At 34.8% G+C, this 25,182-nt stretch overlaps 1 protein-coding gene across 1 annotated transcript in view; it reads left to right on the top strand.

Moving 5' to 3' along the window:
* Positions 1–25,182, top strand: part of ANKS1B (ankyrin repeat and sterile alpha motif domain containing 1B) — a 407,322-nt gene that overhangs the window by 36,631 nt on the left and 345,509 nt on the right. The window contains exons 2-4 of the mRNA XM_059471865.1: positions 7,525–7,605; positions 11,217–11,373; positions 21,107–21,403. Coding sequence (XP_059327848.1) covers positions 7,525–7,605; positions 11,217–11,373; positions 21,107–21,403 — 535 coding nt within the window. The remainder of the gene's footprint in view (positions 1–7,524; positions 7,606–11,216; positions 11,374–21,106; positions 21,404–25,182) is intronic.

Genomic DNA, 25,182 nt, shown 5'->3' with positions numbered 1-25,182 from the left:
ACTTCTAGATAAGTAGTCCATAAGGAATGATGAAGCCAGACTGGTTAGGTAAAGGTCAAATGCGAAGTTACCTTATATATGACAGATTTTTAAAGTAAAGCATAACTGATTTCCTATCCCATTGTGTGACATCATCCTGAAGTCAATGTGTTTCTCCTTTTGGAATTATTTTAAGTGATGTAACTATTAAGACTATCTGGATAAAAGTACATACCCTCAAGGGAAATTGATTGCAGCTTCGAATAAACAGAGTTCTAGCTCAGTTAAAATAGTTCATGTGACTTCTGTTCTGGTTTAGTTTTAGATATTACCATAAAGAGTATTTAATTGGAGAAACGGAGTGCTCATCAACATGTTTTTGCTAGATAGATTCTTTCCCAAACTGGGTATGCATAAATTTGCATGTAGTTACACATGCACAAACTGTCCAGTCTGAAGAGTTGTAGGATGTGCCTCCCAGTGGTCTATGTCAAGACCTGGTTTCTCTAGTATTTTTAATATAGATGTCTTAACCTCAGAGACATACAGCTACACAACTGGCTCCCAGGCTACTTCACCTACTTTGCTGACTGATCCACCTTGGTCTTCTTAACCAATCACACACTGTCTTACACACTCACATTACAGCAGCAGCCTCTGATCCAAGGTCTCCCTCCAGTTTCTGGTATGCAGACCTCATTTGCTCCACTTCCTGGCCAGACTGACATATATTCTCAATAACCCTCATCTGGCTCAGGTGCGGGTAGTTTGGCCCTCATACATGCACACAGGATAGAGGCCCCTGTCCAGGGAAATAGAATCAGAATTTAGTAAGATTGAGTGCAGGACATGACCAGCCTATTGTGCTGCAGAACCAACTATACACAACTGGTCAACCCTTTTTGTCCCCTTATCCCTCTATCTCCTCAAAATTGTTCCTCCCCAAATCACCTAAGTCCATCCATTTCTCTGCCTTCGGTTCCTTCCTAAATATCCCATTGGAAATCCTACTGAATCCACATGTCCCATAGCCCTAGACAGTGGTGTCTCTCAGCTTGAAGTGTTATCCAGCATTGTTTCATGTTGATATGTGTCACCCCTAGGCAGTGGGGTGGAGGCTCTCACAGCACAGTTTTGAGAGACATCCCAACAAAGTGTGTCTTTGCCTGCTGTGGTGCTGCTGTGCCCTGCTGGACTTGCATGGATGGCCTTTTCATGCACTGGTGATCTTCTCTGATGAGCTCCAGAGTAGCAGGGCTAGGGCATTACTTGATTCTCCAACTCTCTGTTGTCCCTTTGTGCTCCTTTATAGATAAACAGGAGGTGTTCATCACAACCTAACATGTGAATAAGAATTTGTGTAGTTTCCAGTCATCTCAGTACTATTGCAGCTGTTCTTTGGGTACTTCACAATTGTAATGTCCTCCTTTGCAACTTCTATAATTTCTCTTCTCAGGAGTTCTTTCAAGTTGTCTCTTAAGTCCTAACTCCATCAAAATATGCTTTTGTAAAACCTTTTTCTTTCAATTGCATTCTTTTATCCTGAGGTTATTCAGGATAAGGCCATATTGAATATTATGAGGTTATTCAAAGGGTAAGTCCATATTGTGTCTCTGTAAAGTTCATCATGACTAATCTATTCTGCATAGCCAGGACTTTGGTGTGGGTACACACACAGTTTGTGGTAATTGGCAGCAGAGCCTCATCCCTAATGGGCTGCAGCTGTGAAAAGCAGGTGAACAGCATTGAAGGTAATGAGACCTGGAGTGCCCAGGTGTACTGACCAATCACGAGAGGGAGCAGAAGGCACACAGGTGCAATGCATGTACTATGAGGGGTATAAAAGGTTGGGCTGAAGAACAAGAAGGGCAGCTGCTTGCAGCCTTCTGATGTGGTATGGTGCTACTCCGTATGGGTTGAAGCCTTCTGATATTGTATGGTGATGCTCTGTGTATTGTGGCCTTCTTGACTGTGGTGTGTGCTGCGACACTTTGGTATTTCTGTGTCTGGCTTCCTGCCTCTCCTCAGCAACACACTGACTTTCAGTCATTTATAATCAACCTTTTCATAGTTCTTTCCACTGGAGATGGAATGGCAGGTTGGACTAATGATGGCATGGGTATCATCGTTCTCTAACCAAAAATGCAGTTAGCAAGAATGGTAAGTGAGCAAGTATCTCTGAGGCTATCTGTTGGACACTAGGTTACTTGCATACTTTTAAATGCTGCCACCCTACTCCAAATTTTAGTCTGGGCGGATGTAGCCTGTTAAATCTGCTAGTGTTCATTTAGTAATGATTCTTCACAAAACTTGAAAAGTAATAATTACTGCTAAGGTACTGTTTTTTGAGTCTTATGTCGTTGGACATGGTCCTGTTCTTCTACATGTTTTTTTTTAAATAACACTTTTTATTTCCATGCTTCTGTTATCACTCAAAGTGTTGATCCTGCTGTTTGCATATTTGGAAAGAGATCTTTTTCTAACCCACTGTTGTAGCTAGCTCTAAGTATAGTAATGACCACAGGTTGTATACTAAATAATCACACTCATAATGTGTATTGCTCTTGCTATATCAAATAGAAATCACAAATTGAAGACACTCAGTATGGAAATGAGATCACAGTTTGGTGGAATCCTCCAGTTTTGCAGACTTACACTGAGGCCAAGACTGTAAACAGATCTAGGTTAAAGAAAGCAAGTGGAAAAAACTGCTTTAGAACCTGAACTTGAGTAACATCCATAATACCATGAATAAGTTGAAAATTAATTTTGTTGTATTATTTATATTGAGGAAACTAAACAAGAGGAATCAAAATGAAATAAGTGCGTTCAAAATTGAGTCACATTTCACACTGATCTGACAAAAGCACTAATTTAGAATTATATATACAAGAAGTGTTTGGCATAAGATCAATATTAACTAAATTGATAAGACATTTTCCGTTCCCTTTATTTTTAATTAAAATTTAAAAAAAATAATTTGAGACTTTTCACTCTGCTTCATGCAACAGGTTTTTTTGATAATGAAAAGAAAATAAAAGATAGCCTTAATCAAAATATCATCTACTTTTCTTACTTTAATACCTATAAATGCTCCTGTTTGAAATTAATCCTAAAATACATTTTTTAGGTTTTTTTGCATGTACAGTTATTTTTTAGACTTTAAAGTGTGACTTCTTTAGAAAGTTTTATCTGCTACTAGAGGCAAATATTTAAATTTACTTTCTTTGAAGTCATTTGAAGATATACATCAAATTGAGCAGAGGAGTGTTCATAATAGGTAAAACCATCCATGAAAAAGAAATATATATATTTTTATAGGATAATATATTTGGCATAACACTGGATTCTAACCAAGAGGAATCCATAGAAAGAAAAATCACATGTAGTAAACAGATATGCTTCTATATTTGATAAGTAACATTATTAAGTTATATGGGTTAGAGCAAGAGTTGTCCATTTGGTGTATTTGTGCATAAAATAGAGAAGAGGAGCTGTTTTTCTGCTGTTCACAATAAGTAATATAATTATTAGGTATCTGAATGATGATACATATTATTGTGTAAAAGATTGTATTTTCAAAATTCTCTGTTAAGATGTCCATGTACTTTGTATAAACTGAGTTTACGCAACTGAACATGTCTATGAATGTAGGCAGAGCACTAATAAAGAGCCTGGCCATGGGTTTAAGAAACTTTAGTCAGTGTGTTTCTGCCAGATTAACAAAAAGCATGGAAAATTTGGGGGATTTTGGCTCAGAACAAGACAAATTCCTGTAATGTGTATTTATTCTGTGGAACACAGGAACAGTAAGAGGCTGTGTAAATCTGAACTGATTTCTAAGGCTTTTAAAAACGCTTTTCCTTGTTTACCAGGAATATTTTACTTTCATCTTAGCAAGACTCCCATGTAAGGACCAGAAATATTATTGCATAGTCATGAAATAGTATAATGATTATGGAATGATATAATGCAGATATATATATATATAGAGAGAGAAGAAATGTGATGCAAAAATTATGCATACCTTGCAAGCGTAGTTCTTGTACTATTGGTGGAGAGTGTGTCTGTGTGATGACTAACTGGAAAAAGCTTTTATTTCCTTGCTTTTCTATTCATATGTGTGTAACAACAGCCACTTCACAATTATTTCTTTCCAAAAAGCATAGCAAAATAAGAAATCAATTGACTAACCATCATTTTCTTTTATCTGTCATTTTCATGTGTCTTTTAAAATTCTACTCTTTATATGTAACTACTTAAGCTCATTAAAGAAAACAACAGTAATTTTCTTACCAAGTAAAGAGTATTTTCAATTAGTATTTGACGTCAGTTCATGTAAGGTCAGTATTCTTTGTCCACAATGAGAGCAGACTGTTGAGGAGATCTTTCAGCTTTTAGCAATAATGTAAGTAGTATAACATTTGTTTCTTTGTGCCTTACTTTGGCAAGATGTAATGGAAGAAACTAATTGATCATTGTGTTTTAATTCACCATTGAATGAAAACTAATTTTTTTTCCACAAAAAGTAGGTTCAATTACTTTTTAAAAATTAAGTAATGGGAAGGTTTAATTTACTGATGTACATGGGAAAACAAATTCCTAACTTACTAATGCATGCCACATTAAGAAATTTGGTTGACTGTATCACTAGAAGAAATATGCTTTTGAGAGCATTCAATATTAACTATTCTGAAGAGCTGCTGATTTTCTTTCAATGAATATTCTTTTCTGGCAAATGAATGGTGGTGTTTGTTTTCTGCCAGATCCTCTTTTGTGTTACTGTTTTTACAGATACTTTAATACACAGATAAATCAATATATTTAATGATTCTTCACATATCGTATATGTTTATGATACCAAAGGAGGGATCTTTAGGTTTTCCTCAATCTCTATTCCACTTTTGTTTGAAGTCAGCTGCTTTCTATGGAGCTTATATATGACTGGACTTCTGTCCTGCTGTGTTCTAAAGGCAAGAGAAGAGCTTTAGCTGAAGCTGGGAGTTTTAGGATGTAATAATTTTTTTTCAGATTGTCCAATTTGAATTTAATTTGATTCCCAGTTATCAAAGCATAAATATCCTGTGTATATATTCTGGACCTGTTGCAATGCAGGACCTTCTGGGAGAGGATTTGAGCACAGGCCCAAGGGAAGCCAAGTCCTGCTTGTGTTTGCTGTGTTCTGTACTTTGATAACCACACTGTGATTTTGAGCATGCCTTTGTGTCCCCTTTGGGAGCTGACAGTGATTAGTCTGTCCATCCTGTCTGGTGTCTCTGGTGTCATCAGCATTTACTCATTGTCTTTGGTCCTTTGCCCCTCAGCTGCCCAACCTGTGTGTCGTGAGGAGTTTGACACAGGTGCATTTATGTACTCTCTAACAAAGTCTCAGGGTTTTTTTTTTTTAAGTCGATATAGTTTCAGTTGAAAAATATTTCCTAAGACTGGAGTCAGGAAGTAAAACAATGCTTTAATTAGTGAATGGATTAAAGAAGAAAATTAGAATTAGGGGAGAACAAATGAGGGTTATCCTGGGGAATTTTGGTAGGAGTTTCTAAGTTTTTCTTTGTTTGTTTTTTTTTTTTTGTTTTTTTTTAATTCATGGTGCCTAGTGCATCATGAACAGTACATGAATTAATGGATCCCTGCATTTTAAAAAAAAGAGCCAATAGACAAATCCTATCAACTCTAAGTCAAACCAAGCAAATTATAACCATATCATAACTATGTAAATTGTTCTGATTGGTAGTGGTTTTTTTTTTGTAATGTTTTAAATCTTACTTTCTATGCCACTTCTTGTTTTCTTCATTCTCCTATAAACTGGTATATATATCAAAGGATGAAAATATAATTCAATAAATAAACAATAATTGATAAACACTGTGCAAAAGTATGAGAGGTTGTACCTCATTAATACATAAGGACTTATTTCCTTCTAATAGAAAGGAATGGTTGTCTTTGCCATAAAAATATCATTTGTCTGTTGCAGAGGAGCTCGCAGTTCAGGGACTCAATTTTTACTATTCCTTGAACTTAAAATTATTTCCTCTAATTGAAAAGATTAGAATGACTTGTCTTAATCTGAAAGTTGCCTTCTGTAGAAAAGAACATCTGTAGATGTCTGAGCAGATTTTTTAAAAAGTTGCTTTTTCTTTTCTTCACTTCTTTGGACCCAAGAAAATAATTCAATCCTGTTCTTCCAAGAAATTAAATTGCAGAGAGAGGTGAGGTACCCAGCATTATGTAGAATTATGCTCAGTGCAGAACACAATGTTTCACACAAATAATTCTGTATGCACACAGTATTACTTGTAGGAAAACAACTGCTTAAGTTTATGAGCTAATGAATCATTCAAGTACACACAATGAAAAAAAGACCAGTCTACATCAGTATTCCCTTGTGTGGATATATATATATATATATGTACAAATATATATATTCCATTTTATAGGTAATAAAATGCAGATTCAATGGTAAATCTTAAAAATCATTTGTTAAGTATAACATGTCATTTTACTGATGTAGATAATGAAAAATGACAGTATGAAAAATTTTTCACTTATTAGCTTCAAATTATTTTCTTTAAACAACAGCACTTAATTCTAATGTATGAAGTGAAGGGAAATATGTCTTCCCAGTGACTATTTAGCACTGTATTAGAAACTAATGAATATAGACTAATTCAGGAATCATTATTTTGTGTTCTGGAAGTTTTAATACTAATGATGAAAACTGTTACAGAAAAGTAAATTGCTTCTGTCAAGGATACAATCGGTTTCAAATGTGGTCAGTTAGATAAACTTGCTGCTTCTCAATGCACCTCTGTTATCCAATTTCCAGGGCTTGGTTTAGTTGTTGGTTTTGGTAGATTAGCAGCCATGTTTTCCACTTTGAAACAAAATATGTCCTTTACTGTTTTTTAGAAAGCCCATAATAGATCATGAGACTGGTTAAACAGGACGTGTAATGAGGCTGTCTGTAAAATACAGCAAGACAACAAAACTTAATTTAATTAACTTATTTTTGAAAGTGAATCTAATTCATTTAAAAAATATAATCGGCTAAAGTGGGAACTAAAATATCAAGGTAAATAAAAAAACCCAGATTTCCTGCCCCTTTAAGCAATATGATTGGTTCTCACTAATCTGATGTTTGTTTGGTTCTAGACTAACTGACCTAAAGACAATGAGTACCTACTTGTGGAAAAGTAGTACAAAATCAGATGATAACCTCAGTGTAATTACCAGAGTAATAGAGGGAGAACAGTTCTAATTGAAATGACTGTTCTGTTATTAGTCTTTGAGTCTGCCTTACATAAAGTTCATGACTCTTATATAGATGGATGTGTTAAATTATTTTTATAAATAAATTATATTGATATCAACATGACACTTGCTCTTTTAACTTTTTTTCAAGGTAATTAATCTCTTAATGTTTAGTCACACTTGTTGCAGAGATCTTCAAGTTATTTGTAGATCAAATTTCTGACACTTCTGTACTTGCCAAGTCAAAAAATTAATATCACAATTTTGCTTTATTTGCAGCATCTGGCGAGGACCAAACATAAACTGCACTGACAGTTCGGGTTATACTGCTTTACATCATGCAGCTTTAAATGGACACAAGTAAGTGCCTAACATTTCGTTTTTATCATTTTTAGAATGATACTTAACTGTGTAATGCAAGAAAACATATTGTAGCTCTGAGGTTTGTACCAAAAATTGACAAACCTTGACATATTGAAGTGCCTTTTTTCCAAATGGAATGAATTAATATAAGATGTTTTGACAGTGTCATCAATATCAATAAGTAGTAATGACAAATGGGAAATGTAGTTTAAAAGCCATTGATTCTATACTGCTTCTTCCAAATTCTTCCTCGGTTTTGGGGAAATTTAGCATTGTTGCTGCTGGTCTTGGCTGTAGTTTTCATTGCTGGGAAATTGCAGCAGAAAATATTGTGTTATATTTCTGTATGTATGCACATATGTGTAGAGTGTGAGCATTTCAGGAAGCAATTGTGTGAAACAAAGAACAGTAGAGATTAATCATTATCAAAGCAAAAGTAACTTGGAAAGAATATTTAGTAATTATACCCTTGAGAGCAAGGGAAAAAAAAAGGGTATTTTCACTAAATAAAGTTTTGACATAAAGTTTTGGTTAAACTTCTCTGTGGGAGATGAGGAATTGATCCAAACCCAGTGGAAATTAAGACTGGTCAGCATGCATTTTAATGTGATTTTGGACTGTCCATAAAATAACACATAACTTTTGTTTATTTATCTTACTCATTGCAGAATTTTTGCATCATTCGAATGAAAAATTTAAACTTTAGGATGTCTTCAATTGTATTCTAGAAAGGTGCCTGTTTCCTTTAGGATGGATCAATTGTTTGATGAATATGGGATGTATTTTCTAAATAAATATATAATATAAACTCTTGAACTAGATATTGTGCATTTTTCAAAGTTTAGCTGTGTAGGAAGGTTCAGAATCATCCATTAATATATTTTTACTTCCACATAATTAGGCCTAAGTTCTTAAAATGGTCTGTTAATCTCAGCGTTTTTGTTCATTATTTATGGATTCTTTTGCTATTGCTAATTTTTGACCAACCAAACCCCAAGCACTGACTTGCAAAGATTGCTGATTTTAAATAGATGAAAACTGGGATTGGTATATTTAATACTAGCAATACAGTAATAGTTACACAAAAAGTTAAAAATATTGCTGTATAAATACTGAAACTATCAGAGGTTCAAGTGAATTCTAGCAATATAAAGTCTGAAAACACACAAAAGCCAAATCATGATTTTAGACCAAGTATTGACCAAACTTATTCCAAGGTCAGGGAGGACTTAAAAATGTGGACTTATGTACAGCAGCAGATATAACTACAGCCTTTGCAAAGTTCTGTGTTGGCTGCCATGACCCCTTACACTCTCAGCAGGATAAGTAGCATTAATTGAAATCACAATTATACCTTGTTATATTAAACTGGAATACATCTTGAGGTATTTTGTATAAATCATGAGGGTTTCAGGACCTGTTGTTACCCAAGCCATTATACTGATCCTGCTGCAGTGATAGCATGGACAGCAAGAGAACTGGACAGATACCTGGTGGTCCTAGTTTTGTTATTTTAGTCATTACAAATAACCAATACATTACTCTCTATTTGAGTTTTCAGACTTGATATTCAAAATGAAAATGGCATACGATTATTTGACACAAGAAGCTGCCCACTTAGGAGAAGTTCCTGTCTTTTAAAAACTTCTGGGACTTTAATTTTTCCCACTTTACACTAGGTTGAATGTGAGAGATTTCAGAGTTTTTCAAGAAAAGCAATAATTCAATGATTTGTGGCTGGGATACTTGGACACCATTGTTCAAATCTTGCTTGATCACTGAATGTGATGAATGCCCTCCTTCTTGGTCATTGTGGGATCATTTTCTTTTTTTGTGAAACTATTCTGCTTTATATGAGTAATTAATTATATCTGGGGCAGGCACTGGAATCTGTTTCCTTAAGTAATTTCACTTAGCCCAGTAATGTTACTGGGCTAAGGACTTTGTCTCCTCCTCTCTGAAATGTATTTGTACAAAATGAAAAAGTTCTGCCAAAGGACTAAAAAAGACTCACCCTAGATAAGTGTGATGGGTCAGGGCATTCTTGAAGGATGGAGGAGATGCATGTTCTATTTTGTAACTCAAATCTCATAATAGACTCTTCCCAAAAATTCCTGTATGTTTTAATCTATAGATTTCATCTATGCAGAGCTTTTCTTCTGATGATCTTCTACTCAGCTCAGTTTAGGCTTCCTTTGTTTGGTGTTCCTTTCAAAGGAACCGCTGTGTATGTCTAGCTCTCATTGGATGATTTACTGCAAACTATTATTTAATGGGATATCTCTCAAACCTTATGTGTACTAAAAAGTTTCCCTCAGGAGTCATTTTTCTGGAACTTTTTGTGCAACAGGAATCTTTCTGTAGTGGACCTTCTCTTTTTTTTTGGCTGTTCTCATGGAATTTGACCATGTCAGGAGTAACCAAAATCCAGCTTAAATTTTCCTCAAAGCTTAGATGTGATGACTCCAGTATCTTTTGAAGTCAACTGGCAGTTTTTGTGCTGGATATATTCCCTCATAACTCATCACATTTGTCTTTCAATATGCAATTAAATAAGGTTCTATCAAGGTTGGAAGAATAACGGCATTAGATTTATTTTCTGTCTTAATTTGTGGTAATTTTTTTTGTCATAACATAGGCTACATTAAGTTCCCTCCCCTAAATGATTTTTTTTTGAGCCAAATCAGTAAGTCTTTCCATATTTGTAAAAAATGTGCATAGAGCTGCCCACACTGGATCATAGATTCTCTTAGCTTAATAACTAAGGAGGCCAGACTGTGTCAAACTATGAGACTACAAATGCAGCAGCAAGACAGAATTTATTTACTTTCTGACATACTTGGTAATGTTATCGTACCACACAGCTGATTTTTAGTTTAGCTTTTGAAGTTAAGTACAGGAAACTGCTTAAAAATCAGGGATGCAATATACCAATTTATGCTAATCTTTCACTTAATGTATGATAAGCCACGCCAAAAGGAATATAAAGAGAATTAAAATGGTAATAAGTCACTTTTCCCCTCACTGCTACAAGGCAGCTGAGTGTGGAAAATAGCAGTTATTTCATAGAAGTTATACATAGAAGTTATCTCATAAATCTAGCTAGATCATCATTGTTTCCTAAATATCTTTGAGATAATGCCTTAAAGAAGAAGAAAGACTATTACTTAGCCTTACAGTAAGAAATGTGTCCATCAAACTATCCTCTTGTCATCCTGCCTCCAGAGCTCAGCTGTGATGGGGACAAGAGTACTTCTCTGCCTTTAGTGCCTTGAGGACATGCACATGTTTTTACAGGAAAATTCTAAAAATAATTCTAGGGCCAGGTGATCCTATTGAAAGAAACAGATTCAGAGAACTGATGATAATATTGTTGATGGTATTCATAAGTAAGAATCATTAATATCAATTAATAGTTTTTTGTCTATGTTTCAGTATTTAATGTTCAGAAATTATTTGTCTTCACTTTTTGTAGCGGTTTTGCTTGAAATACAGGTTTGTTTTTTTTCTATTTTCCAGGATAAAAATATTGGTCAAATGCATGTTCATGTAAAAACTTAATAAAATTAGTTTTCTGTTGATTTTGAGATTTACCTCCTGTTTTCTAGGGATATAGTTCTCAAATTACTTCAGTATGAAGCATCAACTAATGTAGCAGATAATAAAGGTTACTTTCCTATTCACTTGGCTGCTTGGAGAGGAGATGTAGATATTGTGAAGATTCTCATCCATCATGGACCATCACACTCCAGAGTGAATGAACAGGTGAAGTGATAAAAAATATTTGTGTATCATCAGAAAAAAAATCCAGCACATATTCTATGGGTTTGACCAATTTATAGACAAGTTTAAAAAAGTCTGTTTTCCATTGTTTCAGTAATTTCTTCTCCAAGATTGATAAAATCTTCCATTATACGCATACCAGATACCTTTCTTCTGAATAGGCACTGACTTAAAGAATATTAGATTTTAAAAGTATGCAAAAACCTTCTGTTTGCTTTGGAAAAATCACATGAAGACATACTCTAACTTTGCATCTTTTTTGTATGGTTGTAAATTTGCAGTTTTCTACTCTGAGATACTAAGTTCCTGAAAATCTTTGAGATAAAATTAATATTCTTGGTATATTTTAAGAGTACTGTAAAAAATCAGATATGCAGAGGTAAATATCAAACCAGATGGGCTGCATGGATGCACAAGCAGCAGAAAGGATAGATAAAAAGAAAGAGCAAGAGAAAATTGAGAGTATTACAGTGTGTAAGTGCAGTATAAGCATGTTGCATTCTGCTGTCAAACATATGATACACCTTCTGTTTTTATTCTGTGTATTCTTCCATGGTCCATTCATAGGAATAGTACTTAGAAATAGAAAGAAGCTGATTAAAATTTGACACCATCTAGGCTGAGCTGCTTAAGAGCTGGAAGTAGGCTGTGAAATGCAGACAGTAACCATTAAACAATTGCATTTGCCAGAGTAGTGTCTTGGTTTGGAAAGACAGGAGTCTGCTAAGGAAGGCAGGAGCCTCCCGTGAAATGGAGAATGTAAACCCTCCCCACCCCTCCGAATTACTATAAATTTTAAATTAAGGGGCTCTCAGGCAAAAAATATGGGAGCAGGAAATAACAGTTCTTTAATAGGGAAAGGGAAAAAAATAAAAGGATAAAATAGACAATGCAGTACACTAAAGCAGCACTGACAGAGTCAGAACTCAACCTGACACCCTGTGGGGTGTTGATAGCAGTCCAATTGGAAATGTGGCTGCAGTCCTTCGGGAGTGTCAGGTGTGGTTCTGTTGGAGCAGGGGGTCCTGTAGAGAAGGATGTATTCTTCCTCTGAAGATCCAGTGGAAGAAGACAGCTGCTGTTTCTCTGGGGAATCCCACAGAGAAAGCCATGCCAGTGTCTCAATCTTCTGGATTATATCTGGGTAGCAATGCTTGGCTCCCCCCTCTGGCTGGAGCATCTCACAATGGGATGTTGTAGTTCTTATCAGTCATGCAGTGACATTCAATAGTCTGTTATCAGCAATTTCCCCTCCTGAGGAAGGTGTGAATGTGGTCACTCAGAGAGAGATAAGGCAAACTGCCCACTTGACAAAGGTAATCTGCCATACAGATGGTAATGGAAAACAAGTGCATTGCAATCTTCAACAGGTAGTCAGAGACTTGGAATGTGAATTTGGAGTCAGCTCCTAATTCAGATCTAAACTATAATTGCCTGCATTGCCTGCATGGTCACCTTTTGGTTCCACAGAGGTCTGGGCTGTGTAATCACAGGAGCCAACAGGGCTATCCAGATGACTAAAAGAGGAATTCGTGTCCAAACACAGAAATGCAGGATCTTCTGAGACCCTGCAGTAACTGAGACATCTGCATGGGCCTGAGAGTGTGACAGAGGGTGCTCAGAATTTTCAGGTCCTTGTGGAGAGAGTGGTGAAGTCCAGGTATGGTCCCACCTGGCACCCCACAACACCTCAAATGGCAAAGTGAAATCTTACATATTAATTGTTCTTTCAGTGCCTACAGTACTGTGGCCAGAAGGCAAACAGTGAGAAGATAAGAAATGGGAGACCTAGATTACAACACTCCAAACACCATGCTTTGAGTAATCTATTTGATATCTGAGGTTATACACCTAGCCATTGGAATCCATAGAATAACTAAGATATGAATATCAAGTATTAGTGCAGGAAATATAGGAAAGTAAAGTAATAAAATATATCCATGTGGCAGTCTTCTGGGATATCCTGTAATACTCTGGCACATTCAAGAAAAAAACAATACTCAAAATTTGTCATTTTGTGATTTCAGTTTCAGATTAACATAATTCTCCAACTTTCTCATTCTCATCAGTTGTTTTATGTAGGATGAAACCAGTTGAACTGTAGGATTAGCTTTTGTCAAGGAGAGGTATTTTCAGTTTTATTTATGCAACAAAACAAAAAGCAACTATTGAATCGTGTGTCACGCATTTGCTTGAAGACATTACGTATGTTCTACTGACAGAATACTGGAAACTGTGTAGGAGCTTCCGAGAGGCTGAGAGCCAAAAAGATATTTCGGTAAGATCAGAAAGAGAAATGTAAATTCAAACCTACTTCTCCCCAATCCCACATATACCCTCAGACTTTAAGAATATTGTCAGACTGGATTAGGTGTGCTGTATCTGCTTTGATCACTGGAGCAAATAAGCAGGGATGCAGCTGATACTTCTAAACACCACTGACTCAAAAAAGGTCCTTCTGTTTATGTATTTAACCCAAAAACCTTACAATAGAAAATGTGTGAGCAATCCTCACAAGAAATGTTGCATCTTAAGTCTTTTAAGGGCATCTTGATCATATCAAACTTTGAAGTTAAACTCACATATACAGAGTTTTTCTGACCTTGTAAATTCCTTAATGTTCCACTAGGCAATGGCCAAGTTTAGCGTGTGGACTACTTTGCTGGCACCTACTTCCCTCTGCTAATGATCACTGTGTGCAGGAGAATATCCTCTGTATCCCAGAAAGAGGGAATGTTGTGTTGTTACAGAGCCACCTCCACCCACATATCCTCAAATAACACCTGAGGCATCCTCACCCTAACACCTGTTGTGCTTTCCCATGAGCCTGTAGGATTCTGAGGCCTTTGCTTATTTGCAAATAGGCTCTGTAAGGCAGGTGTCTCCTCAATGCTCTAACTTCTCTCTCTGAAGCTGTGGCTTCTAAGAAATCCTGGACTACTTTTCTTTCCTTTTTCTTCTGAGAGCTGGAGATAAGGACAGCCATATTTCATAACAATTTTTGACCTCAGCAAATAGTGCACTCAAGCCAGACTATTTTTTTCCTCTGTTTTTTTTTGGTAGTGGTGTTTTTTTTTTTTCCAAGAATCACATTAAGATGTAATTGTTTGCATTTTAAGAAAATTTTGTTCATGATTTTTTTGTTCATTATTGCCACTAATTTGTAACATGTTTTTGTTTTCATCTATCTGATTGAAATTCTGTGTGAAAGAAATGCTTCTAAAGACTTACAGGAAAGCAGTTGGATGACTGAACAAAGAAATAAATGACAAGCTCATGATGCATAAATTTATATTGGATGAAATAATGAATTTTATTTGGTATATTGTAAATTGATGAAACTGCATTCTACACTTTGAAAATGCAGTTAAGTAGCATCATATGCAACCATATCCAGCATCTAAAGCTCTGAATGCCCCCTGCTGTTCCTATTACATAAAATTGGAACAAACAGTAAAGAGACAAACAGCTGAATGACAATTATATTATGGGGGTAGTGGAATGTAGCCTGGCAGCTCTACACACAGAGAATGGTTAGAGAATAACAATTATGTATGAAGAATTCTATCACTGTTTCATGTAGGAGTCTTAGTTGACAGGCATGGTGTATGTTTTAAACCACAAAATATGGTGACATTGCAAAAATGTAGAGTTTAACTCCATTGAGGATTTAAAATTACGTAAAATATAAACTGAATTAAAATAGTATGAGATTAAGATTTGTTAATTGATAATAAAGCAAAAATGTGTGCTGTTAACAGTCAAACTATTTATAATTTATTTCTGCAAAATGGATCTGGATAGCTAAAACATTTATTGTGGCAACTTTCATCATAAAATTGCATAATTGATAACAAATCCTAATTTAAGAAAAAGTGTTTAATAACAGCCACATACAGGTCAATATGCAGTGCTTGGTTTTTTCAGGAAAAAAGTGAATAATGTCAGGGATAAATATAAATATATCCTAATAAATATATAAATTTTTATTAAATATGAATAAAATATATTGCAATTATATATATACAGAGTATGAGTTGTGAAAAATTTACAGGAAAAAATGTGAACACTTGTGAAATTTTTATGGATTCAGTGTGCTGTAGAATTTGCTTTTGCATCAAATTGTAATTGCCACAAAACCCACCCACATTTCTTTAAAACCACTCAACAATTCTTCTGGAATATGAAGAGAGTCCCGGATGCATTCATATGATGTACACACCTAAATTTTATCATATTTGTGAAGTTCTCCAAATCATCCAAATGAAACATGGACTTCTCTCAGTGATACCTCATGGATTTCCAGAAGTTCAATTCAGTTCCAAAATAGCCTGCAAACCCAATACTTTTCAAATTCTGCATTTGATTTTACTCCTCAATTAATTTGATACTAGTATATGAATTTCAGTGTTTCCCTTCCAGCTCTTACTATATTTTTTTAGAAGGGAAAAAAGTGCACACACAATCTTTGTGATTTAAGCCAATTGCAACAATAAATTGGGAAAAAAGGTTTTTTAAAGTAGTCAACCATATTACATTACTTTTTTACATAAGTAAAAGTGAATTTCAATGGGAAGTCAGATTTGATTTAAATTCACACTGAGTAACTTGCAGACAAACTTCCTTTATTTTTTCAGAATAATTAACTTCTTGGTGGAACTTCTCAGGAAACTGTCTTCCTGATTTAATATATAAACAAAGACCATCCTGAGGTCTCTCTGTCTTGCATATATTCTTTCACTCCTTTTTTCTCTATTTATTTAGTTATGAAAGCCTTATTTTTGTATTGTTTTTTTCTTCTAGTTGACTACTTTTGAGCATATTCAGCATATATAGATAGGTGTTTCCAGAATGTCCCACCAGAATCTCCCATTGTTACCTCCTTCTTTAATTTCAACTTAAATTCTCATTTCACAACCGAGAAAAAAGCAAAAAGCTTTTAATAACAAATGTTTTGTTCATTTAGTTTACTTTGGGATTATGTGACAAAAACGGCTCAGTGATTTAGGAAGTCTCCTTTTTCAACTCCTTTTTGATAAAAAAAGGAGTTGAGCATCTTTTGGAAAGGTGTGTTAAATCAGTACTTGAGTTATTATTGCTGGTACAGTACTTGCATGGACTTTAGGAGATTTAAAACTTGCTTGGCAAAGAAAAAAATGACTTCACAACTATACAATAAATGTCCTGATTTTACCCACAGTTTAATAGTGGCTTCACTAGGGCCTCTATAATATTCATGATAGCCATTCATTCTCTTGATACTTCCTGTACTTCACTATCAGACTGCCAAGCTACAATAACTGTCTCTGTAATGTATTTGCTAATCTGCTCTCTAATGAATAGACCTCAAGATATATTGTACATTTTGCAGTGGCACACCTCCCTAGCAGCTGAATGATGTAGCACAGCCTGCAGATTCTGATGAGGTGCAGGGGGCACTGAAGGCAGAGTTGAGTTTGCAGCCACACCAGCCTGAGTTCTGGCTGTATGTGGAAGAGAAGAGATTCAGAGCAAGGCTACAAAAGTTCAGGATCTTGCCCATGAAATAACACTTGTAACAAATAATGAAGAAAATTTAAAAAAGGTTTAAAGCTGACTCATAGAATGCTTTCCTTATTTCTGAACAAGGTCCTTTGCACTGTAGGAGTAACTACTTGACAAAAATATTATTATTCGTGAATGTTGGCCTCTGTTTTTAAAATACTGTGTTTGCATAATATTGGTCTACTCTATTTACCTTACATTTTGTATGTCTTTACTTGGTTCTTATTTCTCAATCTTTCTTTTTCTAGAACCGTTCAGGTGTAGAATCGATCTTGTAGGTGCTAACATATTGTGGGATCTCAGCACCTCAGGACAGAGGTGCAGAGTGGCCGAGAACACTCTTGGGGGGCTCGGGAGTCCTGGAATGTTGCCAGAAGTGTCTGGTGGCTGGACTTTGATCCGACACAGGAGATGACACCTGTATGAGGATGGGAGGATTTCACTGGGTGAATGGTGAAGGGATAAGTTAATTAGAGTGTAAGACACAGGGTTTAGGATTTCTGTACAGGGGGGTCTAAAGAAGTAAGATGGAGGAGTTGGGGTGTGTCCTGTTCTTCTTCTTCTTGGCCTCCATCTTCTGTGGTGATGGTGGCACTTTGGGATTGGTTATTACTAAAAGTGCACCGGTTAATAAGGGTAGAAGGTATTGGGGAAAAATTATAAATATTGTACACGCAACTTCAGGTATAAAGATAAGTGACTGCCCCGGGGGCTTGCAGAGTGTGCCCATGGCTGGCTTGCTGCGCAGACCTCTGTCGGGCTGAAAGAAAATCTTTTAGATAAACAATTAATAAACACTGAGACTGAGAAAAGATCAGAAGTCTCTCCTCGTCCTTTGAAGCGCCGGGCTGTCCAAGGCCACCCTGGGCCTTTCCAGGCCACCTAAACAGCCGAGAAACCGACAAGTGGCATCCCTGAGCTATCTCCGGTCATAAATCAGCCGGGAGAAACAGAAACCGTCAACATATCATGAAGTATCCAAAATTGCTGCAAGGATTCTAGTCTTTTCTTCAGCACTAGATGTATTATTTACCCCTTGGGTATCAAATTTGAGGCTCTAATTACAGAATGGTAATTTGCTTGCAGGTATTTTTTAGCAGATCACCTGCTCATTGCAATGACTGTTAACACATAAACTTTCTATGCTCCAGAAACAATTGTTTATGCTTGGAACTGAAAATACAGGCAAGAGCACTGAATTGTTGCCAATTTCTTGAAGAGTTTTTTCACATTTTTAAAATATTGCTTCAAAATACTATGTGACTTTAGGGATATGAAGGCAAACTACCTTAAAATCAATAGTCTCCTCTCCTTTCTTCTCCATTCTAACCTGATTTATGTAAGTAGTACTAAATTGTCAAAGTAGATAAATTTAGAGGGCAGTTAAGCAAGTCTTAATTTACTCTTTGAAGGTTAAAAATAATTTTGTTCTCTACCTGAATTGAAGCTATTAATTTACACTTTGGAGAAGGAGGAATGTTTTACTATCAAGTTTTAATTAGGTAGTACCTCTCAGCTCTGATAACACAGTATGTACAATGCTTGTTATGAGGGCATATATGAAGGTAATTTAATTATCATGTTTGCCCAGGCTGCATTCTTTTGCTTTATTTCAGTGATATGTAGCTCTTTCTAATTTTGCATCAGTTCAATTGGTCGTGAACTGAAATGTAGCATTTATTGGGCAAATAAAAACCATTTAAAAGTGTTCAACAATATATATCTGAAAATTATAACATTTTGTTACTTTACTTTTCTGCATCAGGCTAGTTTAAAATGTACCTTTTCTTTTCAATATGTCTTTGTGTGAAAATTCATCTGGATATTCTTTATCCAGAGGGAGCAAATTCCAGTTTGCTGCTCAGCAGCAGCGACTTGTACTGTTTGATATCTATGTGTCTGCATCTGTCTATCACATTTTGAGAAAAGCAAATAGCATAGCAAATTTAATTTTTGTTTCTTTGGAAATCAGAATACTCTTAAGCTACAATATTAGCATAGTTGGCACAAGATTTGAAATAGTTCAATTAGTACTTCCATAAGTTCTTCAAAAAACCCTCAGATGATTTTGGACAGATATTTAATTGTAAGCATGTATTTTGTTATTTACCTCCTAGAATGCCAGTATAGTTAGTTGTATAGTTATTACACAATTTCTTGTGTAGCTATGTCCGTTGGACATATAAATACAGTAACTGTAGGCAAAAATTACCATGATTGTCCATTTTGTGTGCAACTATCTGATGTTCATACTTAATTGTACACAAAATCAGGCTGCAGTTACCTGTTCATCTAGCTGTCTATGAAATATTGAAAAATTTAAAAATTAATTTGAATAAACTGTGCTTGTGATTTGTGGGCATACAATTGTACATAAAAAAATTACTTTGCTGGGTCCTATTTGAAGATATATTAAAGTCACTAGAGCACAAAAAGCTTATTTCAGGTAGTTGGTAGAACATTGCAGCAGTGTAGTATTGTGACAGTATATATATTTTAATATGAATTTCTGGTCTGTGCAATAAAGAAAGCCGACATGGTGGTCTGAATGATGCACAATGATTTAAATACTTACTAGACATCAAGCCGTGTCTGCCAGTGGAAGCTTCTCCACCTGGATCTTCTCTAGCCTCTGTGTTGCAGTTTAGCAGGAAACATACTCTAGTCTCAGATCTTGTGTAGTGTTGCAGACACCCATGAGTTTGACTGCAACATTGGTTTATCTGAATGTATTGATCTGTCTCTTCTGTTTCCCAAGTTCATCTGAGTCATCTTATATTGCAAGAGATGAAAATGACAGTCATGTTTTAAAATCACAAACCCAAGAGTTGAGTTTTTGGTTACAGAATTAGAAACATCATTACCAAAAATACTCCTTTCTAGTTTTTACTGTGCGACATGAATATTCTTATCCTAGCTGGCTTTTGAGTAAGAGTCCAAAGCCTAATTTCTCTGAATCTCTGACTCTTCCTGTCTTTTAAAAGGCAATTGTTTTTTTCTGTTTTCAGTTCTCTGTCCCCTGAACTTTCTTCAGCTCTCTCCTTGAAAAATAGAACTATGGATTCAGATTTGCCACTTTTTCTTCGTTTAGAGTGATATCTCTAACTTTCTTTTGCACCTTTTCTGAATTTACATGAATCTTAAATTTTTGATATAGCTTATTGATTTTGTTCTTGTACAATATTCCTAAACCGTCACAGCATTTTAGAAATAATTTATCAGAAGCGGCAGTCAATGTATATACTTCTAAAATTTAGAGCATCTAGTGTATTTTAAAGCTTTGTAAATTCTGCATGTGATGTATTAATAATATGGATGACATATAGAATTCAGAGAGCTCAATAAACTATTTCCTTTGTCTCTTCCTGAAGTTGTCTTTTTGGTGTTGCAAGTACACAGACAGAATTGGATGGAAACAATTACAAAATATAATGCTTATTCTCAATATTTATTCTTAAGTTTATTGAGTAATATTTCAGGAAACACTTGGAGGACATTGCTTTATAGAGCAAAAACCTGTTCACATGCATATTTGTGAGCATATGCATACTCAAATGCCATAAAACACATAGATACCTCTCTCTGGAGTCCTGAGAAGACCAAATGCTTAAAGGATTTGTAAATATTTGTGTAGGTGCTGTTTTGTCTTCTTCAGAGTTTTAATTGTTGTCTGAATAGTAACTTTTTATAGTGATACATGAAACTAACTTTGTGCCTGATACATTTGCACTGCAGTTTTACTCCATAATTCCATTTCTCTAATAATAAACCGCTATGGTATAAAATGAGCAAAATCAAGAAGAGATTGTACTCTGTCAGAGTATTTTTAAGAGAAGGACTCAATCATAATTTCAGGAACAGTTGAATCAAAGAAGTTTACAGATTTTGGCATATCATGAGCTACAAGGTTTTGAGGGGCCTGTTGCTAAAATGGATTGGGAGCAGTGTAGACACATAAGAAGCTCATCTGCTTGAGATCAGCAAGCTGAAGTATTAATGTGTTATTATTAAAATTTCAGTGGAGTAATTTTGAAGCATTTAACATATATTACCATACATTATATTACAAACTCTGCCTCTGTAGTGAGCTCACGGAAGCAATTTATAGAAGCTGAGCATTTCTGTTGTGGATTAAACATGAATATCTGAAGCTTTTGGATTTTTTTAACAGAACAATGAAAATGAAACAGCACTGCATTGTGCAGCTCAGTATGGTCATTCAGAAGTTGTTGCTGTTCTGCTGGAAGAGCTGACAGACCCCACAATAAGAAACAACAAACTGGAAACACCTCTGGATCTGGCAGCACTTTATGGACGTCTGCGCGTTGTGAAAATGATCATCAAAGCCTATCCCAACCTGATGAACTGCAATACAAGAAAACACACTCCTTTGCATCTTGCTGCTCGTAATGGCCACAAAGCTGTCGTGCAGGTGCTTCTGGAGGCTGGAATGGATGTCAGCTGCCAAGTTAGTGTGTAATTCCTCCCTCCCCTTCTTCACTCCCTTCCTTCCTCCCTCCCTCCCTTTCCTTCCTTTCCTTCCTTCCCCCTGCATTAGACTATGATTTAAATGAAATTACTTCTTACGTTTTCTTCTTTAAGATACATTTGCATTTACTTTATTAGAAATGCTGCAAGGTGATATATAATACAACTGTATTTATTACAACTCAATGTGTTAAAAGGGATAACTCAAGAAAGATACATATCTTCAAAGCTGAGTGCATATTTTAATGCTGTCTTGAAACATGTAGATACACAAATCGTATCAACTATTCATGTAGGTGTGTATAAATATATTTTGTACAAGAGTGGCTGCAAAAGGCTGTAAGCTGATTTTCTAGAGCTATGGCCCTTGGTCACAGCAATCTAAAACAGTGTTTCATTGAGAGCTGATTTTCCTGTAATTATTCCATTCTAAACTCAAGTTACAAAGTAATAACAATTTTGATTTTTGCGTTTCTAAACGCTTCCTGTGTAAACCTGTGAGAAAATTCTATAGCAATACACTCTCCCAGCTACTGTCCCAACCTGTCAGCTCTTTGGCGCATCGGGTTTTAGGCACAGTAAGTTATAAGAATGTTAAAGGGGTAACTTTAAATAAAATAGACGTAGATGGGAAGAGACACAATGTACAGCAGCAGTGAATTTTCTGTTCAATTCTTTGCACTGGAAGGTGTCCAGGCCTTTTAACTACAGAGGACTGGATTCTGTTATGTGTTCTGAAATGTTGCCTCAATCTTACGATTTCTCTTGATTTGATTGATGGCACTGTTTGTTGTAGAGTGGATTTAATCTTCATAAATGGAGTAACTTCCTTGCTGTCTCTATCTCACTGTATAAAATATGCTTCGATATAAGGTTGTTTCAGGTTTATATCTATTTTCAGATAAAGTAAGCAAGCAACCAAAATTAATTACATTTACTTTAGTGTCACATTCAGACATTCTCAACCACTTAGCAGTTGGTTAGAGCCTGTTGATAAAACCACCAAAGTTGTGGGTTCAATCTCTCTATGGGCCATTCACTTGAGAGTTGGACTTGATGATCCTTCTGGGTCACTTCCAACTTAGAAGATTCTGTGAACAAATCTTGCAAACTTTGTCTAAACTTTAATTAAAATTAATATCCATTTTAAGCTTTAATTAAGGTGCTTTTAATTAAACTCCTTTATTCACAAAATTCCCTTTTATATGGAAAGATGGGACCTGGATTCCATACAGTTTTGTTTCTGGATTCTCCCATCAGGGTCCTGGTTTTCAACTTTTGAGAAAAAGAATGTGAAGTGGGGAAGAAAAGATAGATTAAAAAAAAAAACCAAAACAACAAAACAAAGCAAATCAGAAAACATTAGTGTATTTTAAGATTAAAAGTGGATATTCTCAAATGCCTTCCATCGCAAAATGTGGTAAAATTGTTTTACTACTTTCATTACTTCTCTCATATATTGAGTTAGTGTTGATACTTGTTTCAAACTATTTTAAAGTGAAACACTTTTGTATGATTTGTGAATTTGTCACCCATCAAGCTTTCAATTTAATTTGATTTTGATTTTCTTTACTTACAGAGACTTTTGCAAAGGTTAATATAAGCAGCTCATTTTTTCTATTACTAGTTTCAGTAATTTAGAAAAGTTTAACACTACAGCAACATAGAACTTTCAAATGCATATTTCTGAATGTATGATTTCTCTTATCTCTAGCAAAAGAATGAAGAAAAATTTAGAAAGAAACTGGTGCCTGAATTGATATTTAAGAAATAGAATAATTGAAGAAAAATAGTCTCTGTCATGGCAACTTAGAAACTGATGGTTACATGAGGGCAAAATATTACACAATGCTTTTATGAAATGTGTTCTTCCTCTTATGTAATCTAGATAATTTTAGCACTACTGCGAATTCTCCCAAACCATTTTTATCTATAGTTATACTAAAAATTTTTCACTAGACTTTAAAAAATACAGTGCCTGGAATCTTTTAAGAAATGAAAGATTCTTTTAGTAATGGTGATCTCTCTGACATCTCCACTAAAATTATAGGGCTAACTTGTATGTGGTTTTTTTTATTTTAATTTAAGTGATTTATATTCTTATATTTTAATATATTCTTATATATATATATAAATATATAAAATATTTATTTATATTATTATATTTATATATTATATATAATATATAAATATATATATTTTATTATTATATTTATATATATTTATATATATTTATATATATATAAAATATATATTTTTTAATATATATTCTTTATTCTAATTTAAGTGATTTATATTCTAAGAATATAAATCACTTAAAAACATATATTCTATATGCTTTTAAGTGATTTATATTCTTAGATTTTTTCTGTAGTTATTCAGAGGCAGAGATTTTTTTTTCACTAGGTTATCTTGTTTCTTAGAGGTTTTGTCCCAGTTGCCATAAGGAAATATAATTTATTTTCTTGCTGGTATACAGATTCTCTATCAATATGTTCCTTTTCATTCAGCAACTTAACATATTCATAATTTGGCTTATTTACTTATTGCTTCTATAGCCTCTGAAAAATTCTGTTGATGATTACTGGCAGCTTAAGGTGAGGAGAGCAAAAAATATCAGCTTGTCACTTAGCTATTTTGTTATGAATTAAATTGATCTGCATCACTGTTTGGGAAAGAACAATTTACAAAGTAAAACCTTATGTGGTAAACAACAACTTTGCACACATTTAAACATGTTAAATAAATTCAGTTTATCACCATAGAGACCTCTAAGAATATTTAGAGATGATAATAGGAGTAGCCTGTCTTGTATCACTCTGTAGTTGTAAAGACATATTTATTTAAATGGGAGGTTTACTTTAGCCATCTTATCTTTCTCTTTTTTACTCCTTGAGCACTTTTAATCACAGCAAAAATTTGGACTAATGAAAGAGAGCATTTATTTTTTTATTTAATTATTCACACATTTTATTAGTTTCCCGGGTCTATCCACTATCCTTCAATCTGGAATTATTTAGGAGTGGGCAATACAAATCTGCTTCATCTTTTATGCTTTGGAGTTTTCATTTAAATTGAAACATATGAAAAATATACATGTTGAGTGAGAGACTTTGGACCTTCAGTAAATTAATACACTGCACAGTTCAGTATGTTTCATGTAAACAGTAGTTTAATAATTATAAATACCCTAAAATATTGGCCTCTTCTATTTATCCAACTTTAATTTATCCCTATTTGCCTTCCCTGTCTGTTCCAATAATGATGGCAATTTCCACTGCTTATCCCTGGTATTTCTGCCAAAAGCTGTGCCCCCTCCTTTTTGCTCTCACTGTCTATGAAGGATATTCTGTGAATCAATTTGCAAAGCTACCTTCTGTCCTTCAGGTTCTGTCTGAAATCCATGTCAGAACTATAGCAAACTGCCTATGAATAAGGACTAGACAAGTGACCTAATTACAAGCTCTTGCATATTTACATGATTAAAAGAAAATATGTAATTATTAAAATCCTTGATGCTTCTCTGTGAGCCTACAAATTGTACTCCAAGTTGACCTGGGTATTTTGGTGTGCCTATTGACAATGTCCTCCTGTCCTAGCTTGATCTATGTGTCCAGTTGACCTGTATTTAGTAGTAAGCAGGGGCAGGTACTGTTTTATTATGTTTAGCACAATTTGTGCTCTAGTTCTCTGTATTCCATATACAGAAAATTATGCCAGTGTCAATATATTATCCATTGGAGCAAACTCAAGTAGACT

Source organism: Ammospiza nelsoni, chromosome 5, assembly GCF_027579445.1.
Source record: "Ammospiza nelsoni isolate bAmmNel1 chromosome 5, bAmmNel1.pri, whole genome shotgun sequence".
NCBI classification, from domain to species: domain Eukaryota; kingdom Metazoa; phylum Chordata; class Aves; order Passeriformes; family Passerellidae; genus Ammospiza; species Ammospiza nelsoni.
The sequence above is the reverse complement of the archived record's forward strand: the minus strand, read 5'-3'. Positions and strand labels throughout refer to the sequence as shown.